The sequence below is a fragment of the Phasianus colchicus genome, chromosome 5 (genome assembly GCF_987193195.1).
Source record: "Phasianus colchicus chromosome 5, bPhaCol1.hap1.1, whole genome shotgun sequence".
In the NCBI taxonomy this organism is placed as follows: domain Eukaryota; kingdom Metazoa; phylum Chordata; class Aves; order Galliformes; family Phasianidae; genus Phasianus; species Phasianus colchicus.
In genome coordinates this window covers 44,312,478-44,333,100 of record NC_143440.1, presented here as the reverse complement: position 1 = coordinate 44,333,100, position 20,623 = coordinate 44,312,478, and the positions used below count along the sequence as shown (strand labels likewise).

Genomic DNA, 20,623 nt, shown 5'->3' with positions numbered 1-20,623 from the left:
GAGTATTTGAATGCATAACAGATCTGAAAATTGTTTCTGCTTCGTATATATTTTTCTTTCTCTTTTGCTTCTTGCTAGGATTCCAGTGGATGCTCCTCTACTTGCGTGTCAGCGGAAAAATTGCTTACCTTTAATGGATACTGCTGCTGGTGGTTGATTTTTGGAGACTTTACAGCTCCTTATTGTTTGAGAGGAAACTGCTGCTTTTCCTCTCTTAAATCCCTGGTGGTGGTAGCTTTTTATCTCCAACCATCGGTGTGGGAAAGAAGATGCCTCTACCTTTTGGGTTAAAATTGAAACGAACTCGACGCTATACAGTATCCAGCAAGAGTTGCTTGGTGGCTCGGATCCAGCTACTCAATAATGAATTTGTGGAGTTCACACTATCTGTGGAAAGCACAGGCCAGGAAAGTCTGGAAGCAGTGGCTCAGAGGCTTGAGTTGCGGGAGGTGAGTGAACTGTCATGTTAATGTATGGCTTTCTCACTGGTGCTAGATGACCTTCATGGTGAATCCTTACCATTTGGGGCAAGCAGCTTGGTTACAACAACAGTTGAACAGCTGTTCTGTGCACCCCTTGTTTCTTCATAGTCTGGTCTTGAGGATGAATAAGATTGATCCAAAACTGGTGCAAAACATACCTTACAGAACAAGAGAATGCCTAAGGTAACAATGTGTGAGAAGTGGCAGTGAACAGAAGTTTAGAAAGATGAACAGATCCACAGCACTGGTTGTTTCTAAATTTAACAATGCTGAAAATATAATTTAAAAGAAAAGAAAAACAAATGCCACCACACACTTTCTGCCTAAGCAACATGGCTAAGAATTGCTGAGAGACGTGAGATTTTAAGTCATTATAGATTAGGACATGAAAGAATGTTATTTTTGTGCATTTATTTCTGGTGGATCGGTGCTGCGAAAAGAACCTGAAGCACAAATGTGATATGTGTGCTTGCTGGTGACTATTTCTAGTGTTTGTTCACAAATCACAAATCTGTTTGCAGACGGTGCCTTTGAGCAAGTGTAGAGTCATTTAGATCAATGTCTGGCCTCATGGAGAAATATGGTATACACTAGTGACAGCTGTATAACATCTTCCCCCCAGTTTTTTGCTAGGTATTTTAAAAATATACTTTTTCAACTGAAATTGAACTCTTCTCCCATGCATATGGTGATTATTCTGCAAACATTGATTACTGTACTTAGCATGCATAGGTGTAGAATTTATCAGTGGGAAATACTAGATACAGTCAGTTGTTCTAGAAATATTTTTTTTCTCCTTGGTTAGGGAATAAATGAAAAAAGAGGGAATCCATTCATCTGTTTGTTTACTGTTTATGTTTTCTGTCCCAGTATGCTTTTTGTGTTGTCCAAATATTCTTAATCTGTACAGTCGCTGTGGAAAAGTGCAATTCTGTGGAGTGATATGGCTTTTTTTTCCTTGCTCTTTCTAGAAAAGGGAAAATCTGAGTACTCTCATAGCCTTAGCATTTACTTAGAACACATCAGGTGTCACATATCTAGAATTCAGTTGTTGTGATTGAATGGAGTTTGTCAGTTTATGTACCCTCAGATGTCACCGCTTAGTCAACAGAAGGTAAAGAATTTAACTATGTTTGATTTGCAAAATGCAAAGGCTTTGTGTTCTGGAATGATGACCACTGGCTTTTATTTATCTATTTACAAAGCGTTGGAGACGCATGGTTGGTTGTTTTTTCTTTTCAGCGATTCATTATCTCTTTCACTGGACCTACTCATAAATCTGATTATTATTATTATTTAAAAAAAAAAAAAAAGTCTGGCAATTCCCTCAGTTAAGAGTCATATATCAAACTAAGGGAGTTGACAGCACACTACTGAACTCAGAACAGATTCTTTTGGTCATGCATTCTTGCATGGATTATTTTGGCAGGAAAATGTGTTGCAATAAAAGGGAATGGAAAGTAGGGATATAAATTACTTTCCAGAGCTTGCGTTCAAAAAATGTTGTTTTGCCTTTAAATAGTAGGATTTGCCAAGCAGATACAGGGCTCATTTCTGACTGTTTTCTTAGTATGAAGTTTTCAGGAAGATTGCTGAGCATTTGCTTCTTCTGCGAAAACAGTATTAATCCTTGATACTGTGGAATACTAAGTACATTCTCTAAGAACTCATATTTTTAATGCATGACACACCCTTTAAAGTGTGAGTAGAAAGCTTTAAACATGAAAGTGTGACTATTTAAGCACTGAGATTTACATTGGATACGAAAGTGGAGGCATGAGCATCAGATTACTGTATATGGGCTATGTAGTTTTGCTGTACCTCAGAATAATTAGTTGCAGGAGTTATGAGTGGAATCTTGACCTATTTACACACTCTGATAAAATTTATCTTGGTGTAATTTGTAGTTAGTGAATTTAGGTAGTGATTTGATTGGTTTCTTAGTGCTGTACCATCTTTTAATATATTTGTTTTAACAGATCATACTTGAATAGTAGTCCTCAGATTATGTAATGTGTAGGTTAACACTAATTTACTTTTGTAGTTTTTTTCCAGTTTATCTCATTTTCAAGTTGTATGGACACAAACTTAGGATTCAGAAAGTCTAAGTACTTGGACAGTTTTATTTTGTTACTGAATGGCAAGCCTTGCAAAAAAAGTGAAGTGAGTGCATTAAACTGAGGGATAGTTTGTCTTTTGTCCCATGAGAGGACTATACTCAAACTATTATTTTACTGTAATCAAAGGAAAAGCTGTATTTGTTGTGGAAAATCGTTTTGAAATTGCAAGTTGTGAAAAAGTGTTCAGAGCTCTGATTATTAACTAACTAAAAAAGAATGTTTAATACTGCATGTGTTGCTTTTAGGACACAAACATACAAATTAGGTACTTGAGAATATAAAAATGTTTTTAAAGTGTTACTACAGTTAGATATTTATAGGATATTTGGCAGATGTTACAACTGATTTAGCTCTCTTGCTGAATCTTTTAATTCTGTTTTCTAATAACACTTTAATACCAGAATAAACGGCCAAATTCTGCTAACGTGTGCAAACACAATCTGACTTCAGTGCGAATGTGTGGTACACAAGTGACTCATATTAAAAAAAATAGAGAGCTTCTGTGTAAAGTATGTGTGGTGTACACGTGAATTCCTGTGTTTGTTTTGGACATGAATGGGAAAGAATGAATCAAAGTTATCCAAACTCTGAATAACTTGGAAATTCTAAAACAGTGCTTCGGTGTTTTCTAAAAATTTTTTCTGAAGTCCAAAGGATCACCTCTTGTTTTGAGAAAATGCATGAAACTATTTTTAATTCAGTCTTTTTGTTTATTTATTTTTTTACGTAGGTAAGCAATGTTTTGAAAATAAGACCAAGTGCAACCATGAACTCTCTTGCATGTGTATGTATTAGTGAGCATACTGACCAGCAGATAAAAGTTGGGCCAAGTAATGACAGAGGAGTCACTAACATAATTATGTTTATGCCTCGTATCAAATTTTAAAAAATTATTGGCTGATACTTAAAGAAATAAAGCAAGAAGTGCTGATTGTTGAACTGTTAATGGCTGCCTGTCTGAGTGAAGTTCTGCTTAGCGTTGGGAAAGGAAGAGAAATTATCATGGAGGAATGCATAGAAAGACCCTCAGTGTGTTGTATTATTCATTTAAAATACAGCTTTCTTGAAAAACAAAATTGACTCCATCATGTATTAATTTTAAATGTGCTGAAATAATAATTCATGTGTCCAGATACACAGAAGGATAGAGCATTTTAAAAATCAGCAATTGCCTTAGGTGTAATTACTGTTGTGTTTTTTTCTGGAGGAAAACAGCAGTATGCTCTAAGGTAAGATTTACTCTCCATCTTGCTTATTACACTGAGCGATACAAAATTAATAAAGATTTTTCCAGGAGAGCCTATGTGGTAGTTAGGTAACACTGCCCCTGATTTCTCTAGTTTTTAATAAAGTTCAGTCAGAATTTGAATGTACCACTTGATTGTATTCTTTCACAGTCACAATACCTGTGAGTTATGATACAGTATCATACTAATTTTATACTAACTATAACAGATTTTCATTAGTTCTGAAGTGAGGATGTTAGTTTATTGTTTTGTATTTTTATACTACTTTGACACAGTAAAATGATCAGATTTTCAGAATCCAATAATTGGGAATGTAATACTTCCTCTAATGTCGGTGCTTTGTAAGGTGAGAGTCAGAAGTAGGGATGCAAGTTTATTCTTGGAGTCTTGAACAGAGGTGGGAAAAGTAGCACAATTTACAGAAGAAGAAAAAGGTACTGTTCTGTGTTTCCTGGTTATATTAACCAATAACTGACCTGTTTCTGCAAGAATTAAAATATGTCTTGATGGGACATAACATCTTTTATGTGCTGTAAAAGTATTGCTTTTTATCTTGTAGATTAGCCAATTTAATTTTGTATAACGTTCTGATAAGTTAAATCTGCCTTGTCCCTCAGAGGCAATCCCATTTATTCACATACCACCATTCTTGCAGTGCTTCAATCTGAATTAGAATGTTAGATTACCTTGCAAAATATTGGTTTTTAAAACTATTATTCTTAAATTTCTTATCCCTGCAATATTGATTTAAGCTGTAATTGGCAACTGCTTTGTTTAAGTAGCGTTTGTTGATATTGATGCAGTCAGATAAAATCATTGCAGGGATGTGGCAGTAGGTTGTGTTGGAAAAAATGTTTACTGTGTGAAAGAGTTAAGCTTGGCTTCTTTCTGAGTTCTTTTAGTACCTTGCTAAATCCTCCCTGCGGGTAGCTGCAGTTGAAAACCTTGTCAGTGCTAGAACAAAAATAGTCAAGAAAGCCAAAGTGCCCTAAAGTGAGTGGTGTCAAATGGGGGGAAAAAAGAGAGGATTTCTATGAGGCTCCTCAGCCCTCCTCCTTGTTCTGAAAGCACTGGTGGATGTTGAGGACTGTAGCTTTCTGTTTGGTGGCGGATACATGGCAAGACTTAAAGATTTTTTTTCCCACCACTTCCAGGAAGTCTTGTATCTTGTACCCTGGCCAGTCCAGGCTGCTCCAAAACAAGTCCAGGTTTCTCCACTAGAGACTGGGAAGATTTGTGGAGGGGGATATTTGCTGTGATAAAAAGAAAGTTTCTGGAGAATTTTTAGTGCCTTTTGTCTCCTTCTGTAGTTCTTAATGTTGGACATAGAGTAAAGCCTTTGCTTGTATCTGGCAGTTGTGCATAGTACGAGATTATTGAGCCAGTTTTGAAAGCAGTTTATTTTAACAGTTGTATTCTGATGGCAGGGGCTGTTTTGTATCCAAGTATAAGATAAAGTGAGACTCAGTGGAGTCCCTGGGCTAGCTGGGATTTTCTTAGTCTGGCTGCAAAGCTTATGATGAGACAGTGTTTTCAGCATTCTCTTCAAGAAAGCCTTATGGCGTGTTGTATTCATACATACCAATATAAAGACAGAAAAACACCCATATAAATTGTTTGTTTGTTTGTTTTCTTTACCTGTGGATCTATAGAGAATAATTTTGTAAAAGACAGCAGTAATAGTGTTGTCTCAGAATCCTAGGAAATAGAACTTTTACTGATGTGTTATACTACTGAGAACAGAAAGGCACAATCTAGTTTGGGGATGCAGAACAGCTGCTTTTAAGAGAGACTATAACACACTTGATATCTGACGTATACGTTTGTCAGTCAGATTCCTTTTCTAGATAGTGTGACCAAAGTAGACCCTGAGATTCTTTATTAAAGATGTTCTTCTGTGTGTAGTGCTAGTCAGAATAACTGATACGTATAAATTATGTTTAAAGTAGAGCCAAACAAAGTGGAATTATGTTAGGGATGAGACAGGTTCATTTTAATAAAAATAAAATGAAATACAGCTGCTAATTATAGCCAACTAGTATCAGGTACAGGGTAGAAAGACTTTATCACTGATTCAGTTTCAAAGGAAATCTGAGGATGGAGACTTGATGCCTCTTTGGGAAACCCCTTCCAGTGTTTGACTAGTCTCACTGCGAATTTTTTTTCCTAATCTGACTTGAGTTTACCACATTGCAGCTCGCGCTCACTATTTCTCATGGTTCTGCAATAATTCTCACTGGAAGTCTCCTTTAGAAGAATAATTTGGCTCCTCCCTATACCCCACCATTAAGTAACAGAAAACAACAGTAAGATTTTTCATGAGTCTTTTCTTATGGCTGATCAACCCTGTTTCTCAGACTGTCATGGGACATCATGCAAGAAGATATAATAGTAATGTAGTTTTGTGGCGCACATAACCTGATAGAGCTCCTCTGCTTAGCTTGTAAGGACTCACTGACTGCGGATGCCAGTGTGGGTGTTACCTCCCTCTCCCACAGACCTATGGGCATTGTTGGCTGTAAAATTATATTGGGTGTTTCTTTGCGTTCTTCAACTTTTGTATAAAAATACTTAATGTTTCTGTCTGTAGCGGCAGGAAGCAGCTAGGTAGAAAGCAACTGCAGAAGTGTTAAGGTTCTTTTATTTATATTTGACTTTCTTCAAAGGGATTGGGTGATGAATAAGTCACTAAAATAAATGAACCTCAAAATAGTGTTAATCTTAACAGCTTAACATATTTTAGGAGTTATGTCATTACATTCTTTTTAGAATTGGGTGCTGTCCTATGATACTAATAATAAAAACTTTTATAATGAATAAAATGGATTCTATTTCAATCAGTGAAAATATTCCAGGGCACATAAACTACTCTGAAATTTCACAGGGTCAGATTGTGCCCTTGAAGTCAAGTGAAAGGATTGCAGAGAAGTCAGAAGGTGGGTTTTGGCCCATAGCATTTACCTTGGCTTGTATTTTAGTTACTTTTGATAATCCAGTTTCGAGGAGGTTTTAAGGGAAAATAACGTGACAGAAAAATCTTAATATAAGTATATTCTGGATTCCAGAGTATATTTTAAAATATAGAAACATTTTTCTGTGTCTTGTGCCAGTAATATCTCAGTTCTGTGCATGGTAAGGAAAAGTGGTCTGTGTTGTATGGAAATGGACAAGCACAAGAAATCATCATGGCTTAAAAACAGGTTGTACATTCAGTTTATCCTTGCTGTAGATTCAGGAGAATCTGCATTCAGAGGGTACAGAACAGTGATGCTGTCACCAGACATTTCAGTTCAGTCTCCCCTTTCTGTTACAAATCTATGTTTGTTTGAAGCTTACGTACACCAAAGCTGCAGTTGAAACTTATTCAAAGTGTTGCTTATAAATGTTTGTCTGGTTTCCAGAAGCGTTTATGTGATATCTTCTCCAGAAGTCTTTCAGCTTTGATAGTATGCTTCTGCAGGCCTTTTTGCCTGTAGCTTTTGGTGTCTGCTAGGCCTCTGCTTGCGTCCAGCGGCTGCTGTTCATGCAGGCTGTGCTCTCAGCCCGCACTGTGTGGTTCGCCATGAGCCGGCCAGCTGGGCCAGCATAGGGGGCTTCCTTTCCTCTTTCAGAGCATAGAATGGATTGTGAGGGATACTTTTTATCCTTTTTTATCCTTTTACAGTGTGAGATGTTGCAGTGAATGTAATATTTCTTCTTCATGGAGTATCTGTGGCACTGTTGTTAAAATTCTTAACATCTTAAGGTATTTTAAGCTGTGAGGTGACAGGAGCTACCATGCACTGGATCTTAGGGATGGACGAATTGAAACACAGAAATAAAAGCCAATATTTTCTCCGGCATCAGCCAATCTGATGCACTTGAACTGAGAAATTTAGAATACAGTATTTTTTTATAGTGTTTGTGATCGGAGCCATTTTTTTTTTCTCCTTGAAACTAGAAGTGTTTGACTTCTTAAATTTCATGCTTTATTTTTAGAATTCTGAAGTGAAGAGCACTCAGTGTCCACCTGAGAATTTTTTTGTGTGTCTACAAACAGTTCTAATTTGATTTAGTGTTGTAATATAGCTGGTGTTTTTTATCAAATGGAACTAGAGTTGTGTTAGAAGACAGAATACAGGGCAGCCTGTATTCTAGCATGTTCTACCTTCTGCATACTGATTCTGCAATTGCCTGGATTGATCACGTTAATTTAATTTGTTTTTAAGCACTGAGAAAACAAAAATCACTAAAAATGCATTGATGCTAATTTAGAGAGGGGCAGAGAAGTACATTTGGCCAGTAGATTTAAGAAGTATTTGCTAAACGTGAAAGGAGCATTATGCCTTAAAAATAGCTCTAATTTCACAGATATTGCTGGTGACTGTGCTTTTACAGAATATATGATACTATGGACGAAATGCTATCCCCTGACTTTGGTGTCCAAAATTACTTAATGCTCTGTGATGGTACAGAGAATTGACTTCATTGCTGTCCCTGCATTCTGATATGGAGCCATGCTTTGGTAGTATGCATGTATCAGAGCTGTAAGGAATGGAGCGAATACCATGATGCTGGATCCTTCATCTCATTTAGATTTTAAATATAGAAGATAGATTTCTATGTGATTTTTCAGATATGCTTGTTTTCACAGGAAATTACTAAAACACAGGTTCATTACTACCAGCTCTCATTCCCCAGTAAATTTTAAATTGTGCTCCAAAGCATCAAAATAATAGTTTCTGAGAAAATAATAAATATTTTCCTTGAAAAGTGGGTAATTTTTCCAAGTTTAATTCAGGAAAATTATTGAAAAGAACATATTATGATAAATATTCCTGTATTTTGTAAAATGCCTTCCTTAATAGCTTTATTTTGTACAATTTAAAAAACATCAGAAAACAAAATTATGTAAAGAAAAGTGTGGATTAAAGGTGTCGTTATTTCTACCATTTCAACATGTAATGATGTATGTGTAGCAAAGACTTGGAGAATCTCCATATGAATGTCCTCATCTTGGTCGGTGCTTCATTGCGTTCCCTTATCTACCTCCCACAATAAGAAAATGTAATGATGATTTCTAGTTTTTCTGTGATAATGACATTATTATTTTCCAGTACATGTCTGCTTCATAATTCTGAATGGAATGAAATAAGTGCTACAGGAGAAGAGAAGAATATTTTAATCAGTTTAAATGTACTGGAGAGATTTAAATTTGAATGAGTGGCTCTGCAGTGTTACTCAGTAGAACTATGTTTTGGAGTCAGAAAAACAGTCTAGTCCAACTTTTTTTCAAAGCAGATCATGTCCAATAAAAGTTTTACCATTTTCTTGCTCAATGGAATAAACCATACCATCTGTTTGGTTTAATAGTGGTAGTAATAATAGTAAATTATAGTAAATTAATAGTAAAATGAGGTAATTTTTGACTATTTGCCCTATGCCCTTTTGCCCTTCAGCATCCTGTGTGAGCTTGCCCACTGGTTCCTAAGACAAGCCGTACTCTGCTGTCCTGCAGTCCGATTCTGTTTGTATTTCTCACTTCTCTTAATTTTCTTGTTAGGCTTAAATGCGTTGCCCCAGCTGAGTCAGGGACTGCTTGCAAATAAAAACTAGATTTGGTAGCCCTTATATATGTAAGTTGTTTATCTGGATGTAATATCTGGGTTTGATATTAAAATATTATGTCCCTCCAGTTCTCTGGCTTCTCAATAACCTTAGTCTTAGGATCTTAAGTCTTTTATTTCTAGGTAGCAAGACTTTCATACAATATATTTATATAATATGGCAATATTAAATTTGTTTCATCATTGAAATGATTTTCTTTCAGATAACATATTTCAGTCTGTGGTATTACAACAAGCAGAATCAGCGCAGATGGGTAGATTTGGACAAGCCTCTGAAAAAGCAATTGGACAAATATGCCTTGGAACCAACAGTGTACTTTGGAGTAGTGTTCTATGTGCCTACTGTTTCTCAACTTCAGCAGGAGATTACCAGGTAATTTTATAAATTTGTCTATAATTTTACTTTCAGCATCCTGAAATATATAGCTCATGTACAAATTGTCTGCTTTCCCTTTCCCACACTTTATAGAAATAGAAATTATTATTTTAGGCAGCATTTATGTTCAAACTATGTATTTATTTCCCTTTTTAATGTTTTAAAAAGTTTATAAACTAAGCAAAGAAATAAGAAAAAAGAAAAGTTTCAGTGATCTTAGGAATTTGCTCTAGCCTGCTTTGATATACTGTGGCTTTTTCCTTTCATTTTTTTTAAGGGCCTTGGTTTGGTCCCAGTTATTTTTGATTCTTTTATGTAAGGATATTATCTGGTGTAATGTGACATAGTGCTTTTTTGTAATAGGATCCAGGAAAAGTCTAAACAATATTTATAAATTCTCACTGAATTTTAACAGTTCAGAGAAGGAAAAGATCCGTCTTTTAACTTCTGATTATCAAAATGTTTCCATGACTTTTTCTTTATCTCTGAATTGCAGCACGTGCTTCGTTGTTTTCAGTATTAAAGCTTTACTTCGCAACAGTTAATGTACAATATGAGGAAGTCAGTAATTTTTTTAAAATTGTCTCATAGAAAACAAATGTGCTTCTTGGCTAAGGTAGGGTGTGACATGGATGACTGAATGGGGTCAGAAGAATTCAAGAAAGTAGTGGTTTGGACTATGGACTATGGTCCACAGTTACAGCTTACAGGGTTTGCATGTTCAAGAGATGGTCCAGGAAAAGATCAGTTTAATGGAAAAAAAAAAAAAAAAAAGTGAGAACAGAATGTATTTGGGAATTGTAGTGCAGAAATGAAAGTAACTGTCATGATTGAAGGGATATGCATATTGGATTTACTGGAAGGGAATGCAGTAATGCTGCAGCAGTGTACTGGACAGTATGCTGCTGGATGGTTTATTGGTGAAGATAATAGGAATATTAAGGAGGAAAGACAAAAAAAATAATCATGAGGCTGTGGTGGTAGATAGAAATTGTGGAAATTCTGTGTCTTTCATGGGGATCAGGATTTGATTCTACAGTATATAAATGAAAGCTGAAGGAAGAGTTGATAAGAACCATATGGGGGATCTGAATGATGAGAGTGTCGTCCTCACATACTAGTGAATGGAGGGAGGACGTGCAGACTCTTGAGAATAAGAAGCCCATGCTAGCTTTTCCTTTTTTTTTTCTTCACATAGGTATCAGTATTATTTGCAATTAAAGAAAGATATCTTGGAGGGCAACATTCCTTGCACACTAGAACAAGCAATACATTTGGCTGGTTTGGCTGTTCAAGGTAAGTAAGGCAATTATGCTAATGTTGCATTGGAAGTTTGTTGATATATTTTCTGTTGCGTGCTTTGTTTATTGCTTATCGACCCCTCTTCTTGCTGTAATAAAACTGCAAGAGGTAGTTGCTTTCCAGTGTAAATTTTATTTCTGTGAAGCACATTTTTGTTTTCAGTTGACAGCCCTACAAAGGCAGTGAAGGTTCAGTTCAGTAAGTTATGAAAGGTGAAAGGCTTGCTCCTTACAACTTCATCACGCGGTGTATTGGCTAGGGAAGAGAAACGAGGTGGAGAGAGGGGAATGGACAGGCAGTGGGATCAGTGACCCAGTACTTACTGGTATTTCAGTGCAGTCCTCTGAGGTGTACCTAGGTACCTAGACACCTGAATTTCTTTGGAGTACCTTTGGAAGTAAGTTGTCAGGTTGTGTCTGCAGGACTTTCATCTGTTTCTCTTACTGAAAACTTTTTATTCTGACATCGTCACATGAGAAAGGGACATACTTTAATAATAAGCAGATTTGAATGTACAGCAGTACTAGTATTTCCACCTCTTCTCCCAGATATCCTAACACCAAAGATTATTTCAACTTAGGAATTTTTAACAGTCTGTGTGCTATGTTAAAATCTTTCCTGAAAACCCTTTTCTGAGATGCATATGTGAAAATGGTTACTTTGGTTTTCCTAATTAGTGTTTTTCTAATTAGTGTTATCATGTCTGGTTCCCTGCTAACATGCCTGTTTGATGTGAAATCTCTCAAGTCAACAGTTTTTTCATGTAGTGGCTTTGTTTATTGTGTCTGTGTATTGCTTCTCTGTGGATGTCACTCCAGAACATCTAACAGCAGTTGTAAAGCTGCATATCACTACCAGTGCATACAACCACAAGATTTTTTCTTTTTTTGTCTTATTTTTTAAAATGATGTGTAATGACTACAACACATTAAAGGTCATGATTATGTTTTTCTGAGAATATAGTTATAAGTGGTGTAGATGAATAATGTTAGTGTTTATATTACAGTGTATCTGTTTAATATAAGCCTGGATTTAATGGTGTTCAGCTGGCAAAATCTTGCTTTGTTATTTTCATATCTTTAGACAGTATAAAAGTTTCTCTGCTCTGTAAGTTGTTTATAGATATCTTTCAATGTAATCCTCTTTCCAGATGGAAAATATTTATCCTCGTAGCTTTCACATTCTTCTCTCAGTCTTTTATGTGGGAACTAAATGTGTTGATAACATGATGAAAAAAACAACATAGAAAAAGTGCAGGTTCTAAATTAATACACTCCAATGATTGAAGTAGCTTATAGAAGGTAGGTCAGTTAATTTTAGCTAGTGAACTAACAGAAGCAGTTGTTTGCTGTTTTGAGTGCGCTGAATTCAAGAACGATTTGTGTTTGAAATACTTACGATAGGCTGCTTCTAAGCACTGCTTTATCTCAAGTACTTTGTTGGTCTACTGTGTCACAGGCTCTTCCCTTTAATCATGAATAACTTGCACAGTAATTGCTAATGCATAATAAATACTTGATTCCTAAATGTCTCTATAGTTATACTATTATAGGTTAGAATCCGTGGTAACGTAAAAAAGATGTGTACTTGGAGATTATGTTTCTGTGGTTTGGAGTGGCCATTCTGGGCAGGCTGATGTTTCTTAGAACAGTTTATCTTGTGAGATTATACATACATTTTCTGATTTAGGCTATTTCATTTCTTTGAACTCTTGGCTACTTCTTTCCTAGACAGAAAAAAAAAAAGACAAATTCTTCTTGATGCTTTTTGGTGTGACATAAAATCAGTTTTTATCAAGTTCTGTCTTTGAGTCAGGGAAGTTAAGGCATCTGATTTCCACTTTCTAGATGTCTTCATGCAGCGATCTGTGAACAATAGCTGCAGAGTCTGGTGCAGCTCTGGAGTCAGAGAAGGTGCTCTGGCTGCTCGGAATCCAGCAGTGAGAACAGTCTGTCAGCTCAGACTGTTGTGTACAAGTGTGGTTGTGTACAAGTACATAACAGAGAGGAGGGAGTAAAGAAGACAAAGCCACGCTCTTTTCAGTGGCACTCAGGACAGAATAAAAGGCAATGGGCACAAGCTGAGATACGAGAAATCTTACAAATCTTTTGTTGTGAGAGAGGTGAAACACTGGAACAGATTGCACAGAAATCTGTATTCAGAACATGACAGGGGGAGGCCCTGAGACAATCTGCTGTAGCTGACCTGCTTGGGCAGGAGAGAACGCTAGTCTCCAGAGGCCCCTTCTGTCCTCAACTGTGATTAAAAACCACGCAAATAAAAGCCTCAGGAACTTGGAGCAGAGTTCTGCTTATTTTATCATTTCTTCTCCTCTTCTACCCACAAGCAATCTTACCAGTTTTTCTGAACAAGATAAGAACATGGAATCTGTTTTTATTTTTCTCTTCATAAACATTACTTGTTAGTGTGTGCCGTTGTTTTAGATCATAGTTCAATAAGATGAAGATTTGCTATTTGGGGATCCTTCTGCAATTAATGGGGTATCAAAATAATTTTGTTATAAATGTTTGAATGCAACTTCTATTTTTTAGCTGATTTTGGAGACTACGATCAGTATGAATCTCAGGAGTTTCTACAAAGATTTGCTTTGTTTCCGGTGGTAAGTAATTTAAGTTCTTTTTTTGTATTATTGATCACAAGCAAACTGTTGCAAGTAGCTCTTCAGAGTACTGCAGCCAAACACGAGACTGATAAACCATGATCTTTAATAATGATTTATATTTATCCAGCTTGCTGGTCCCAAGATTGTCAAATTCAGTAAAGGTTTTCTGAGACTGTGGTGAGATATTGCACAGAAGCAAAGATATTGCAAGATCTTTTCAATTATATTGTATTTAAAAGATTATGAGGGTAGAGACAAGAAAGCAAGTAAAACCACTTCAAAACTGTTTGTACTTTTTGGTTTTGTTTATGTTATACAGAGTCTAAGCTTCAAAATTAGAGTGGAGGGTCGCTTTCTCTGTGTAAGGACACTACAGCCATTTTATTTCATAGAATGTTTTGTAGTTCATTCTATAAATGCTATCTTACCTTAAGGGTTGGCTACAAGAAGAAAAAATATTGGAAGAAGCGACACAGAAAGTTGCCTTACTACATCAGAAATACAGGTAACATTTCTAAAACTCTTTATTGCACAATTTTGATGTGACTACTTCTGTAGCTCAGGGAATTGAGAATCTCAGAAGGCAGTTGGACTAATTTAATCTCTCATTTAAATGAGTTTTTTTCACTGATATGGCTGTGTTTTGTTGTTGTTTTGATTTTTTTCTAATTTTTTTTCTAAACGAAAACTGAACTAATGACTCTTAAAGTAAACAAGAGGATCTTTCTAGAAGATTAATATATGGTGCAGCAGTAAATAGTGCGACTTCACCTGATAAAGAATATGAAACTTGCTTACAACATGAAGTTGTGGCCCCAGTAAGGATGTTTCTCAATAAACAATACTGGCAAATTCTTCAGGCAGTTGAAATGTAAAGATTGTCACTGGGCCAGAATGCTTGTGATCTAAGGCTGCTAAATGTGGTGGTCCAAGACAAAGGAAAGTTACTTTCTCTGTTGTCACTTCATTAGCAAAATGTGTTTGTGACTATGATACTAATACTAATGTAGGTTGGCTTTTTTTTTTTTTTTTGTTACTTTAAAGCAAAGATTTGAATATTTCAAATTGATTTAGCTTTGAAATGTTTTCATAACAAGATGGAACATATAAGGTCCAGTGAGAAAGACTAATCTGTATGATATTAGGACAAAGCGAAGGAATAAAGAAAACTATGATTAAGAATATTAAGAGGCATAAGAATGAACATGACAAAATTTTTCAGGTAGACATAATGCCTTCTGTGAAATCAACTGAAGTATTTAGGGAAACACATGATTTTAAGCCCTGTAATGCTAGTGCAAGTTAGTGAAAAAAGTGTTTTTGACATCAGGTTTCATTAAAAAAAACATGCTACATTAGCTACAAATTTTATCTTGCTGAAGTTTTCAAACCATTACAATTAAAACTCTGTTAAGATTTAGAAAATAACTCTCTCATCAAATTTGATGTAGTTTGTATACTAAATTTGTATATTGCAGTAGGAGAAATTCAGATCATTTAGGTGTGTGCTGGACTACTTCTTATGATAAAGTGAGAAAATAAGGTGATGGTGATGGATTGAAGAGGGATGTAATGATTTTCTGCCATCAGCAGAGACAGTAATTTTAACTGGTCTTTGTTGTCATTTCTGGTGGAGATGACTAAGATAAAGAAGTAACCAGAATCACAGCATAAAGGCTGAGACAGGTTTTCAGACCTTGGTACAGATGGAAGAAGTATGTTTTGATGGGTGCCTAATAGTCTTGGTGGTGTTGTAGATTTAATGGTGTCATTCAGAATAAAACAAATATATTTTTATATTGTTGACTGTATTAGCTGATCACTGTTTTCTTTTGTAGAGGCCTTACTCCTCCTGATGCAGAAATGTTATATATGCAAGAAGTGGAGAGAATGGAGGGCTATGGTGAAGAGACCTATCCTGCAAAGGTAAACGGGGCTTTAATTTTTTTCTCAGTTGCTTTTCTTCCCTGTGTAAAAATAGCTGCTTCCTGTTAAAAATAAAAGCAAATAAACATTAATATCCTCAAAACCAAACACATACTACTCTACCTCTCTCCTCTAAAACTGTTTGTTTCTCATACAACTTTGCTTTCTAAGTATTTTTCTGTATATGCACAATTTTTTGCAACTTTTTCCAGGACAGCCAAGGAAGTGACATATTCATTGGAGCATGTCTTGATGGTATCTTTGTGAAACACAAAAATAGCCGGCCTCCTGTTGTATTTAGGTTAGTGTTGTTCTGTATTAAAATATCTTTATAATATCCTGTACATAATATTTTGTGTATGTACCTCACTAGCTTGAAAGACTCTTAGATAGTATGCTTATTCATTTCATAAAAACCTGAGCATTATCTTCTAATCCTTATGCTAAACAAATACTGAATTTCGAGGGAATCATAGAATGGCTTGTGTTGGGAGGGACCTTAAAAACTACCCAGTTCCAACCCCTGCAATGAGTTGGTTGCCTCCCACCAGCTCAGGCTGCCCAGGGCCACCTCCAACTTGGCCTTGTACATCTCTAGGGATGGGGCACCCACAGCTTCTCTGAACAACCTGTTCGAATGCATCACCACCTTCTGAGTAAATAATTTCCTCCTAAAACCTGAACTAAATCTCCCCCTTCTAGTTTAGAACCATTCCCCTTGGTCTTATCACCATCAAACCATGTAAAAAGTTGGTCTCCCTGCTGTTATAAGGTCTCTTAAATACTGAAAGGCTGAAGTGAGGTCTGTCTGTTGGCTATACAATTAATCCCTTTAAGCTGGATTAATTCTAAGAGATGAACGTGTAATATACATTTAATTGTGAAACATTTCTTGAGTCAAAAAGGAACATCTCTGTCCACAGAACATATAATGTCCTAAGATACACACGTCAGTTTACTTAGCAATGTTCACCTGTACAACTATCCCATAATCTCTCATGTATTTTACATAAAAGTATGACAGTTAAATGGTAACTTTTTTGCATCAGTGTTTGGAATTCATACTTTTTTTTTAGTTAGACTGTTACTTTATGTTTTGCTAGCGTTACTTTAATATTTTGCTTGTAAAATTGTAGACATGGTCTCTGTATTCAGTTGTATTTTCTACGGTTCAAAAAACATAGCTCACCAGTCATGTTCTGTTCCTTTTGTGTATAGGTGGCATGACATTGCCAACATGTCCCACAACAAATCCTTTTTTGCATTAGAACTTGCAAACAAAGAAGAGACAATCCAATTCCAAACGGTGAGTGGATTTTTTTTTTTTTTTTTTTTTACTTTTTTCACTTTTTAAAATCAGTTAATAGCAACTTAGTCTTCAAAATTTCAGTGACTTCTGTGAGAGTAAGTGATGAATATGCGTATTTTGACTAATGAGCAAATTTTGGTTTTGTTTTTTGGCAGGAAGATATGGAAACAGCAAAATATGTGTGGAGGATGTGTGTGGCTAGACACAAATTTTACAGACTAAATAAATGCAGCTTGTAAGTAGAATACTTTAGCAGAATATTTGGTGCCCTTGAAGTTCCCATGGAAAAGCAAAATTTATTATAACTTCTGTAATTTCTATAGTGTCATTTTTAGATTATACTAAGTATGGCTTACATTTTTTCCCTAATCATCTCTGAGATCGTGCTAATCACCAGTTTCTCAAACTTGTACTTTAGTATGATTTACAATGGAGGACAATATAAAGTACTGAAGATCTTACCAAAAGTAGTAATGTTTGACCCCTGGTGCTGGATCTCAGTGCTGTGACAGACTTTAGTTGCTTTGGAGGCTATTATTGCTAGAATGTTTGTTGGAAGCACTGGGGTTGGGTTTGGCCTGTGATTGGGTGAACTGCCCTGAAAGGACACTCTGAAGGCCTTTAAAAGGGCGGGAAGTGTATGTGAAGCACTCCTGAAATGTGCTGGATTGACAGCTGAGAGGTATGTGGTCCTTTGGATATTCATGGAATCTGTATAGCTCAAGTAGCACCAGTATGAAGTAAATTTAATACAATTCATCAAATTAAATTTAAATGGGCTGGTCTCCAACTTGTAAATCAAGGGATGGAATTTGAGCTAATCATTTCCACTGGTACAGATTTCTTTCAGTTAAGTTACTTCAGACAGAAATAGAGAAACAGACCCAGTAAATAACCCACAGAAAGCTATCTACAGAGGTGTTGATTTAAAATTCCCTGCAGTTAACAGAATATTTTATACCACAGATGATTCACTAGCATGGTTAAGTCTTCTTTTTAGAAGAGTAAGATTAATTTGCAATAAAATAGCTCTCATATCTCTAAGCTTTTAAGGCTGGCTGCCATTTGTGAGAGTTGAGAAGTGTTAGTAGCAGTGGTGCATTGGGAGTTGTGGGGGGGGGAATTGTGAATTGCAGTTTGAATAATATCAGTTCTATAGAGTTCTATAGTTCTGTATTGAATGTCAGTCTTTAGGATTACTTACTTTTGACCCTTTCACCACAATATGGTTTTATTAATAGGAAAAGTCATAAAAAACACTGTAATTATCTCCATCCTGTGACTCCCTGTCATCTGGTGCTGCTGCTGAAAACTCTTATGCATGCCTGTATTAAGTTCAGACTGTTTATCTGCATGTACCTTGTATTTAGAGATTCCCTGGACTCTCCACCTGAGGAGGGCTCTCAGAAATCTTCACTCATTCTTTCCCTTCCACGCTTTCCAATCCTTTCTCGTCCTTCACTTCCCAAAGGGTGAGCTGAAAAGTCATTTTTCTTTCTAGTAACTGGCAGTTTCTACATCTGAATTACTCTGCCTTTTTTTTAACCTCTGTCTTGCTGTGGGAGTACCGGTGCATTGTAGGGTGGGGAAAAAGGAGCTTAAGATTTTTTAACAGTCCAACATGGAGGCAGTCCAATAAATCATGAAAAGTTATTGTTGTTAGCTAAAATATTAAAGCATATAAATTCTCATACAGTATAGTCGTACTTACTGTTTTCTCTAACACTGCAAATGTCAAGGACTCCTTTTAAGCAATGTGATATATGGTCTTGTAGAAGAAGTTACTTACAGGGTGAGATTTTCTATGGGATTGAGATTTGGAACTAGTTCCCTTTTATCCTTTGCACAGCTTCAGGGCCTTTTTCTTCTTATGCTTTATATGAAGGAGGCGCGAAGAAATAACTTAGGTATTTTGATCCTGGTTTTGTGATTCTGTTCATAGCATTGATGGCTTATGCACAGAGTTCTTGCATTGTGAGACTGTTGGAAGGACTGCTTAACAATGCTGCGGAAAGTGCAGAGTGATTTTAGCTGACCTTGGGAGGTCTTTCCAAGGTTTGGAATAAATCTTGGTGTTGTAAGAATAATCTCTCACCATAAGATTTCTTCTGTAGACAAACCCAGCCCATTACAGTGAATCCTGTTAGAAGGAGGTCTTCTTCCAGGATGTCCATGGTAAGGAGAGAAAACAGTTTTATACGAGGGCTGCTCCGAAAGTAATGCCTCCTATTTTTATCATGTTGACCACCAGTGTCAGCAGTGGATTTTGGTGGTATGGCAGTAGGGGTTGAATCCTCCCACCAGTATTCCATTACATTTTGTTGCCTTGTGGCAAATAGCAGCAAAGGGGCAGTCTGACAGAGTGGTGTATGATGTGGAAGTGTACATGAAGTAAAGGTGTGGAATTCCTCCATGTGGAAAAATTGTGCCCATTGACATTTATTGACTTTTGCTGAACACTGATGGGGACCAGACAGTGGATGTGAGCACAGTGAGGTTGTGGGTGGTGCGTTTCTGCAGTGGCGGCAGCAATAATGCTTCACCTCTGCTGGTGCAGATTTTTCTGAGCACAGCATGCAGGCTCTTGCTCATCACTGGTGAAAATGCATAACAAATAGTGGTGACTATATTGAAAAATAGTGCAGCTTAGAACTTGCTCTATCAAATAGTGTTCTTGTGCACTTTGTATCTGTTTTAGTTTCCGTTGAAATGAATAGGAGGCATTGCTTTCGGAGTGACCTACGTATTTGCACTTCTAAGGATTTAAATTGACTATGAAATAGACATTAATTTCCTTTAGAGAAGTAAAATAAGCAGTGAGAAAGATGAAGCTATTATGTGAAAACTGTTTCTGACTTGTTGAAAAGCTGTTATGTAACTTCTGATGAATGAAATTAAAGTGATAGCAGTGAAAAAAAAATTAAAACATTTCTAGTTTGCTTACTCTATCTTAGAGACTATCCTGCATGTCAGATGGCAACATATAGTCTGTGGTTATTTTTTTATTATATAATTCTTGTATGATCTTTCTTAAGGAGAAACTTAATTGCAGATTTAGAGAAATGGTTGAAGACTAAGTGTCTCTGTGTGTGTAATTGTTAAGGACTATGTACTTAAATAATGAGATCTTTAACTAATGATAACATTTTTACTTAGCCCAAGCCTCAAGCCTATATGATGCCTCCGCCACCTCAGCTGCATTACAATGGTCATTATACTGAACCATATGCATCTTCCCAAGGTGAGTTGTAGCAGATTTGGAAAGTTCCTACGCTTAAATAATTTTAAACAGGGTAGAAAACAGCAAATCTTGTGATTTTTATGAAGTCTCTTATTTTATGAAGTCTAAGGCCACAATACATAACTTTGAAGGTAAAAGCTATAATTGTGTTTATAGCTACTTAGTTAGAGCTAAACATGAGACAGGTTGGTAAAGCAACAGTCACCAATGTGCTTGCTGCTACTCCACATGTATGCTGATGTGAAAAGTGAGATAAAAGGTAGTTATGATAGCAGATACAGCAACTATTGATTACGATCCCTTGTGTGAATCTGATTATGTCTTCTGGTTTACGGAACAAGCTGGTATATTATGGCATTCTGAGATTCTTGTCAACATCGATCTTAATAAC

At 36.2% G+C, this 20,623-nt stretch overlaps 1 protein-coding gene across 6 annotated transcripts in view; it reads left to right on the top strand.

Annotated features, from left to right (window-relative positions):
• The window catches only part of PTPN21 (protein tyrosine phosphatase non-receptor type 21), a 48,505-nt gene that overhangs the window by 6,563 nt on the left and 21,319 nt on the right, over nt 1–20,623 (top strand). For 4 of the 6 annotated variants that reach the window (XM_090141482.1, XM_090141485.1, XM_090141483.1 and 1 more), the window contains exons 2-13: nt 79–449; nt 9,659–9,828; nt 11,030–11,127; nt 13,686–13,753; nt 14,191–14,261; nt 15,595–15,682; nt 15,895–15,983; nt 16,901–16,988; nt 17,147–17,226; nt 18,362–18,463; nt 19,106–19,166; nt 20,148–20,232. In XM_090141482.1, the coding sequence (XP_089997608.1) occupies nt 270–449; nt 9,659–9,828; nt 11,030–11,127; nt 13,686–13,753; nt 14,191–14,261; nt 15,595–15,682; nt 15,895–15,983; nt 16,901–16,988; nt 17,147–17,226; nt 18,362–18,463; nt 19,106–19,166; nt 20,148–20,232 (1,180 nt within the window). In that variant the 5' untranslated portion in view covers nt 79–269. The remainder of the gene's footprint in view (nt 1–78; nt 450–9,658; nt 9,829–11,029; nt 11,128–13,685; nt 13,754–14,190; nt 14,262–15,594; nt 15,683–15,894; nt 15,984–16,900; nt 16,989–17,146; nt 17,227–18,361; nt 18,464–19,105; nt 19,167–20,147; nt 20,233–20,623) is intronic. The other 2 variants (XM_090141486.1, XM_031593118.2) reach the window with 1 other exon arrangement.